The 8,470-nt window shown below is 35.1% G+C and overlaps 1 protein-coding gene across 5 annotated transcripts; it reads left to right on the forward strand.

Annotated features, from left to right (window-relative positions):
* The first annotated feature begins 197 nt into the window (after positions 1-197).
* LOC100806884 (C2 and GRAM domain-containing protein At1g03370) lies at positions 198-8,235 on the forward strand. 5 transcript variants are annotated; one of them, XM_003528665.5, is made up of 11 exons: positions 203-1,190; positions 1,498-2,757; positions 4,004-4,186; positions 4,553-4,836; positions 4,950-5,066; positions 5,183-5,445; positions 6,542-6,710; positions 6,820-7,089; positions 7,240-7,472; positions 7,680-7,863; positions 7,996-8,235. In XM_003528665.5, exons 1-9 carry the CDS (start codon positions 845-847, stop codon positions 7,429-7,431), a joined length of 3,084 nt encoding a protein of 1,027 aa, XP_003528713.1. In that variant the 5' UTR covers positions 203-844; the 3' UTR covers positions 7,432-7,472; positions 7,680-7,863; positions 7,996-8,235. The 5 variants fall into 5 exon arrangements, with proteins under 5 accessions (XP_014633765.1, XP_006584108.1, XP_006584109.1 ...); XM_006584044.4 differs by having other exon boundaries at positions 204-1,190; positions 7,240-7,476; XM_006584045.4 differs by lacking the exons at positions 7,680-7,863; positions 7,996-8,235 and having other exon boundaries at positions 200-1,190; positions 6,984-7,089; positions 7,240-7,259.
* Positions 8,236-8,470: the final 235 nt, after the last annotated feature.

Consider the following 8,470-nt stretch of genomic DNA (forward strand, 5'->3'; position numbering starts at 1 on the left):
ACTTTAGACAAGTTAAATTCTTATTTTATTACATGTAACGGATATTTGATGCTTGTGCAGAAAAAGAAGTATTCATTTGTAAGTGTCGTTCCCAAACAAAAGGATGGGCATTGGGTAAAATAAAGCAAGACCCACTCTCATAGGATTTCTTTAATAATAAAATATAGAAAAATAAAACGTTGGCGCATAGCATGTCATAACATTAACATAGTAGATTTGATGAATGCAAGGTCAAATAGCAAAATGGGAAAGAAAGAAAAACACAGGAAAGGGAAAGGGAGAGAGTGTCTATTATTAATGCTTCAACTTCAACCCACCATTCCGCCTCTCCCTCCTTTTCTAATTTTGATATTCAAATTTCCCATTAATCAATATCAATATTCTTTCTTTATTTCCGACCCTTCAATTGATTTGTGTCTTTTTAGGGTTTGTGTCCCTCATCACCCGCTCTTAAAATTCACCTCTTTTTTCCCACTTATTTTTTTCCTTGCCATGCTGACGGGTGATTGCCCAAATTTTCTGCACTTTTCCAAACCGTCAGCGATGAATTTGTAACAGAAAAATGAATTGAATTTTCTTTTTATTTTTCTGGCAGAATCAATATTATTTGTAGATGCTTCTGTCAGATTTTTTGATTAATTTTTTCTCTGATCATGCTTTTGATCAATTTGGTTCTGGGTTTTGCAAATCCAACTGTTCCTTTTTTATTATTCTTGTTGTTTGATAATAGATAATCTTCTCTGTCTGCATGCACTGCATTGCCCTTTCGAAAGATCTTTCTGGGTTGCGCTGTGCTGAGAAAAAGTTGACTTTTTTTGGCTGAAGATTGTGTTATAATTAAACAATGAAGCTCGTGGTTCGTGTGATTGAGGCAAAAAACTTGGCAACGACAGATTCCAATGGGCTAAGTGATTTGTACGTGCGGGTACAGTTGGGAAAACAAAAGTTCAAAACCAAAGTGGTGAAAAGTTTGAATCCAACGTGGGATGAAAAATTTGCTTTTTGGGTTGACGACCTTAAAGATTCGCTTGTTATCTCTGTGATGGATGAAGATAAGTTCTTTAATTATGAATATGTGGGAAGGCTTAAGGTGCCTATCTCACTTGTTTTTGAAGAGGAAATTAAATCCCTTGGCACTGCTTGGTATTCTTTGAAATCCAAAAACAAGAAGTACAAGAACAAGCAATGTGGTATATTGTACTTCTCAACTGAACTCTCCTCAACCTTATCCAATTGTTTTGGGCATTTTATTTATTTATTTATTTTTACATCTCCCTCCCCCTCTCAGTTTGTTAGGTTGTTTATTTTATTATGTGAAATGCATGCTGTTGTGATATTGCTTTCATGCTAATGTAGATGACTGATCACAAAATATAAATGTCATTTCGTCCAGTTTGAAGGACCATCTGCATCAAATCCTTTTAGAAAATATTGCACTCATGTGAGGATCATGCCATTGAACTTAAATTGTGACAATTGCTTTCCTTTTCTGGACAGGTGAGATTCATTTGAGTATATTCATTTCCCAAAATAATGCCTCTGAGGAGTTAAATGACATTGGTGATCAGTTATTACCTCCAAGAAAATGTCCTGATGCAATTACCACTTCTCTTTCAATGTCTTCCACTGGCTTTTCAAGCTCGTCTTCTCCTGTAAGGGAAGAAACTACATCTTGCAGTTCTAAGGAGGAGAAATCTTGTATGCAACAAAGATCATTTGCTGGTCGAATTGCTCAAATTTTTAATAAAGGTCCTGATGTGTCTTCAGTGTCACCCAGCAGAAGTATTGACTTGGACCAATCTGAAACAAACAAAGCTGTAGTTGGTGAGATCAAGATTGAGGAAGATCAGTCCTCTAATGAGACTTTCGAAGAAACTATGAAAAAAATACAGTCTGCTGATCAAGGAAGTGAAATTCCTAACAATTTATCGGGAGGAGTGCTTATTGATCAATTATATATTGTTGCACCAGAAGACTTGAATGTATTACTATTTTCACCTGATTCTAATTTTCCCAAGTCATTATCAGAAGAACAGGGTACTTCAGAACTGCAAATTTGTCCTTGGAAGTTAGAGAATGGTGGGGAAACCTTGAAAAGATCACTTACTTACATCAAGGCTGCCACTAAATTAATTAAGGCTGTCAAAGGCTATGAGGACCAGACATATTTAAAAGCTGATGGGAAGAACTTTGCTGTTTTGGGCAGTGTCAGCACCCCAGATGTTATGTATGGCACCACCTTTAGAGTAGAAGTACTTTATGTGATCACACCTGGACCAGAGTTGCCATCAGGGGAACAGTGTTCACGTCTCGTGATATCTTGGCGAATGAATTTTTTACAGAGCACCATGATGAAAGGAATGATAGAAAGTGGAGCTCGGCAAGGTATGAAGGACAGCTTTGATCAGTATGCTACTTTGTTATGTCAGACTGTAAAGCCTGTTGTCTCAAAGGACCTTGGTTCTAGTAAGGAGCAAGCTTTGGCAACATTACGGCCTGAGCCCCAGTCAATCTTGAAGCTGGCAATGCAGTATTTAGCGAACTTCACAGTCTTCACAACATTCTTAATGGTATCATACGTGCTTGTCCATATTTATCTGGCAGCTCCTCGCACAATTCAAGGGCTTGAGTTTGTTGGGTTTGACTTACCAGATTCTATTGGTGAATTTGTTGTGTGCATTGTCTTGGTTCTTCAAGGTGAAAGGGTGTTGGGTTTAATCTCACGCTTCATGCAGGCCAGAGCCAGAGCACGCAAGGGTAATCCCTTAGTTGCCTTTATTTTTTCAATGATCCTTCAATTTGAGAATTCCCTTTATTTTAAACACTCATCTGACTGGGGTGTATATCTCAGAGCAAATGAAAATTCTTTTGTCTTTTCTATTGGTCAAAGAATAATGCCTTAAGATAGATAAACAAAATAAGAAGTTGGGGAACGACAGACCCTCCTAAGAAAAACAGAAGGAAAAAAAGGCAAATCAAATTGCAGCAACGAGTAATATTTATTTAGCTCAGAAGAGATTTCTATATCCTATGTGTGTGAGTCTGTCAAGGAATGCCTTTCGAAAAAACCATGAACTAAAATGCATTAGGAAACTTTTACTCTTTCCAATAAAAGATGTGAAGCAATAAATCACTTGTTAAATAGCCACATTTACACTCTGTCCAAATAAATAATTGAAACATACGAAATTGAATTAGATAGAGCCTTGTACTTCTGGTTGAGAAAGAGCTCTCTTAACAGAAAGAGTTAAACCCAAAGGTGAAGAATGGAGTTCATGTTTTGCTCATACGCTGCTCTGGATTTTATCAAGTAATGAGAGCTTGTTTTATAAACTTTTACAGCTGTACAAAATAATATAAAACTTAGTATACGAAACTAAAAGAATACGACTAAGGGAAACATCCCTGTATATACAAAATGCTCTGAACTATCTGGATAACCCTTTTCATAAAATAATAGAAAATGGTTTATTCCAAAATCGGCAGGTTATATGTAAAAAACAACAATTAGTCTTGAACTCTATAAATATATGACAAACATTGGGAAATGAAGCTTGATGCAGCTTATATGCATGGAAAAAGAATTGTGTTAAATCTACTGTTTATGACAGGATTAATGATAGCCTAAACGTTTCATGGAACCATTAGCTTCCTAAAAGAACTGCTATCACAAGATATGTTTGCAAGTAGTAACAGAGTATGCGAGTGAATGTAATTCCTGTTTTTTGTTGTTAAACTTATATCCTTTTCTTTGTATAAAGGGCGCAATATGAGCCTGACAAATGCTAAGGTTGGGGACCTGGAAATTTTCATTCAGTTACTTTTTATTTGAATTAATTGGTTTTGCTTTTTTTTTTATCACCTGACCTGTTGTTCCTTTTTTTGTGGGGAAGCCATGACTTTTTTCTCTCTTGTTTCTTAATTATTTGGCCCTTGTTTACTTTATTTAGTGTCTATATATGCCTTTGCTGATATAACATTTTTTGGGGTACTCCGATGTTAGGTAGTGATCATGGAATTAAGGCACAAGGAGAAGGATGGATGCTAACTGTGGCCTTAATTGAAGGAAGCAATCTAGCTACTGTTGATTCTGGTGCATTCTGTGATCCATATGTGGTGTTTACTTGCAATGGGAAAACAAGAACCAGCTCAATTAAGTTCAAGAAATCTGATCCTTTATGGAATGGTGAATATAGTTGAAATTCGATACTTTATCATCAATCTTAACCTCCAGTGATCTAACACACAAGTCTAATTTTCCCCTACATGTGATCTGGATTATTGTGGACCAGTTTGTTTAAACTTCAAGAATAGCAATTTTAAGAAAAATGCTTTTTAAAAAAATGTTTTTTTAAAGAAATAGATAGGATTTGCTTCATCAGAAAAAGCAGAAAACTGCCTATTTTAACAAAGCAGTCTAGAAAAACACATCAGAAAAGTAGAAAATTGGTTATTTTATTAAAAAAGGTGTTTTTTTTATATAAAAAAATGAGCTTAAACAAATGGGCCAACTATGATAAAGTATTCTTGAGAAAATTGTCTCTCTTTGCAGAAATTTTTGAATTTGATGCAATGGATGACCCTCCTTCTGTGCTGGATGTGGAAGTTTATGATTTTGATGGACCCTGTGATAAAGCTGCATCTCTGGGACGTGTTGAAATCAATTTCCTTAAAACAAATATCTCAGATCTTGCTGATATATGGGTTTCTCTAGAAGGAAAGTTGGCTTTGGCATGTCATTCTAAGTTGCACTTGAAAGTTTTTTTGAACAACACTAGAGGTGGGGATGTTGTAAAACACTACATAAGTAAAATGGAGAAAGAGGTGGGGAAGAAGGTAAGGATCCATCTATGTTGTCTGGCATTTGTTTTTATTTTTAATTTTTTTTGTACTTCTGTTTTATCACCCTTTTCTGTCTTCTTTTTGTTTTTCTATTTACAAAATTGTAGATTAATTTGCGGTCTCCTCAAACAAATTCAGCCTTTCAGAAACTCTTTGGGCTTCCACCTGAGGAATTTCTCATCAATGACTTCACCTGTCATTTGAAAAGAAAAATGCCCCTGCAGGTGTGGTTGGTCTGTTATGTGGTTTTGAAAGCCATGGTCAAGTACTATTTTGATTTTAACTGGCTCATGTTTCTTTTGTATTTTCTCATTAAGTTGCTGCCAATTGTTCTTGGTAGGGCCGCCTATTTGTTTCAGCAAGAATTATTGGATTTCATGCAAATTTGTTTGGACACAAGACAAAATTCTTTTTGCTTTGGGAGGACATTGAAGACATCCAAATCATTCCTCCTACATTTTCATCGATGGGCAGTCCGATAATTGTCATAACTCTTTGGCCAGGAAGAGGTGTGGATGCAAGGCATGGTGCAAAAACTCAAGATGAAGAAGGCAGACTGAAATTCCGGTTCCAGTCCTTTGTGTCTTTCAATGTTGCAAACAGGTAGACTGGGGAAATTTTATGTTATTAGACAGGCTTGGTTCTTCTATATGCTTATCTGCATATCTGCAAGACCTCCACAACTTCTGTGTATTTTATTTTTCTGGTCTCTGATTTACCTTTATTTTTTTTACCTTGGTAATTTTTAGGTCTATTACAACACCAGCATCATTTTGAATTTAATCCGTGAGGTGGTTTCTGTTGGAAATAATAAGAGTTACTGCACTTAGGTAATAGTATGTGTCACGTGATAAGATGCATTTAGTGTTCATGGGAATTAGTAGTTAGGAAGTTGGGTCAAATTAATATTAACCTAGGAAATAGTTTTATGGATGCCATGTTCTCTTCAATAAGAAAGCATTCTCATTCTGAATAAATATTTGTCTCCTTCGCCCCCCCTCTAAAGTCAACCGTTTTGATTGTGAATTATGTTGAAGATAAAAGATGTCAGTATCGACAATTCACAATTGCATCTATTTCGATCAATTCCTATCTTGGTGTTCTAAAGAAAACTGTTAGCTTTTATGTATATTTTCCCTTGTTGTAAATTATATGTACTGGAATAACAATTTTTTTTTGTTACTTTATAGATTAGTTGTTAACTTAATTGATATCCAATTGTAATTTTGTGGAACTAGAAAAATAAAGTGTGAAAGTGATTTGCTTAATGTGCTTATGTGTTTTACAGACTTTACATTTCTTTCATTACCCAGTCATACAATATCAAGTTACTTACTAATGGACGAGGAAGAAAAACTATGCTAATTTGCAATTTTTTTGTTTCATGTTTATCAAGCTTTGGTTTCATAATTGTTTGTGTAATGCTTTGTAATGAGTATCTGATAATGTTTTCTTCAATCATGTTTGTTTGTCATTTTTCTAAACTAATGTAGTTGTTTTTCAATTGCCACTACTCTCCAACAAGATTTTGTGTGAAATATTTTGACCACTTAAAAAAATGCTTTTGTTTTTGGAGGCTTGGTCATCCAAGTTGTCTTAAGACACTTTCAAGAAATTAGCTGTGAAATTAATGGTGACAAACTACACTGTAAAAGATATCCTATTTTACAAGTCTAAAACTATTCTGGTGCCGATATAGGACTATCATGGCTCTCTGGAAGGCCAGATCCTTGAGTCCCGAGCAAAAGGTCCAGTTAGTTGAAGAAGACTCTGAAACTAAAAGCCTTAGAAGTGAGGAGAGTGGGTCATTCATTGGTCTTGGTGATGTCAGCATGTCCGAGGTTCATTCTAGTGCTCTTTCAGTTCCTGTAATCTCTCTCTCCCTCTCTGAAAATTAATGGTTCCTTATTCAATTTTTTGTTCAACTTCACTGATGCTTATGTTTGATTATAGCTTTTTATCCTTTAATTAATTTAGGCCAGTTTTTTTATGGAGCTATTTAGTGGGGGTGAGTTGGATCGTATGTTCATGGAAAAATCTGGTTGTGTTAATTATTCTTATACCCCTTGGGTGTCTGAGAACAGTGATGTATATGAGAGGGCAATATATTACAAATTTGAGAAGCGTATTTCACGTTATAGAGTTGAAGTAACAAGCACTCAGCAAAGATCTCTTTTGGAAGGAAAGGGTTGGCTGTTGCAAGAGGTTATGAACTTCCATGGAGTTCCCCTTGGTGACTTTTTCAATGTAAGCAAGCCAAATTTAGCTTTGTTCCTAGGCTTTCTATGGTCTATTTCTTATATCTTTATTTTTTATGCTTTCCCATTTTCGTCATCTTACTGTTAGTGTTTATTTTCTGTACCATTAACTTTTGTGTCTTCTAACAATGTTCTACAGCTGCACCTTCACTATCAAATTGAGGATTTGTCCCCAAAGGCAAATAGTTGTAAAGTACAGGTATTGTTTGGAACTGAATGGCTCAAAAGTACGAAACATCAGAAAAGAATTACAAAGAACATCCTAAAAAATCTGCAAGAACGTTTGAAGCTGACATTCAGTCTGGTTGAGAAGGAGTTTTTGTCTAAATAAAGAATGAATCAACATACTGAATATGATCTCGTTCAATTAGGGAAGGTATCTGATATTCTCACAGCACTATTACAATATAGATTTTGTAGATGTGATTTCGAGCATTCCTTTAACATTTCATCTAAGAAAAAAAGTTTCTCAAATTCTGAGTTTTTTTTAGAATACTTTTTTTCTTAAATAGCATTCAAGAAAATTTGGGATTGCCCAGTATTCCACCAATCAATAAACTAAAATTCAATACTATACAGTTCTTTCAGAACAAATATTATCCCCATTCTTCAGCTGGGACTGGAATATGTGGTCTCTGAGTAAGGTCCATGTGATTGTGCTAAATATCAGTGGAGCAAGCCTGCTAGTGATGTAATCTAAGCGTGACCTCTGGATCTGACTGTGGTAGATTTTACTTTTCTTTCAATGGCTATAAAATCACAGGTAAATGATGCTGAAACTGGTATATCTATAATGATGCTGATTTGCTACCAAAATTTGTTCTTCAAACCCGATTACTGATTGGAGATATTATTACTAACCATTCTGTTGTAAATGATTAATTTGACTCTGCAGAAGATACTCAGATTGCATCAACAGTTGCTACTAGCAGTCCAGATTTGGGTTTGTTAACTCGGTATTTTCTTAACGATTAACGAAGGTCCAGTATCATGTGGCATGGCTACTGTTGTCTTTGCTTCCAAGGTATAGTTGACAAAATGTTAACTCGGTCATTGTAAGAGAAGTTTTGATTGTTGTAAACAATTTTGGGGCCTGGTTACTTCATCAAGTTTATATCTCACATTTCCAAGTAAACTGTTTTTTAAAAGCACAATATCAGAACTGAGGTAGGCATCAGCTTAGAAATAGTCTTGCAAAAACACACACATAGAATAAGTATGCTATACGTTGATAGAATTGGGTGTATCTGTAACTTTTTACCAATAGTCAACTTTTAATATAATATGGTAAACAGAAGAAGACTAAAACAAGAGTGCGGGGGTAATGTTTTCTATAAAAAAAAATGATATGTTGAACTTAATCAATAATG

The sequence above is a fragment of the Glycine max genome, chromosome 7 (genome assembly GCF_000004515.6).
Source record: "Glycine max cultivar Williams 82 chromosome 7, Glycine_max_v4.0, whole genome shotgun sequence".
Classification (NCBI taxonomy): Eukaryota; Viridiplantae; Streptophyta; class Magnoliopsida; order Fabales; family Fabaceae; genus Glycine; species Glycine max.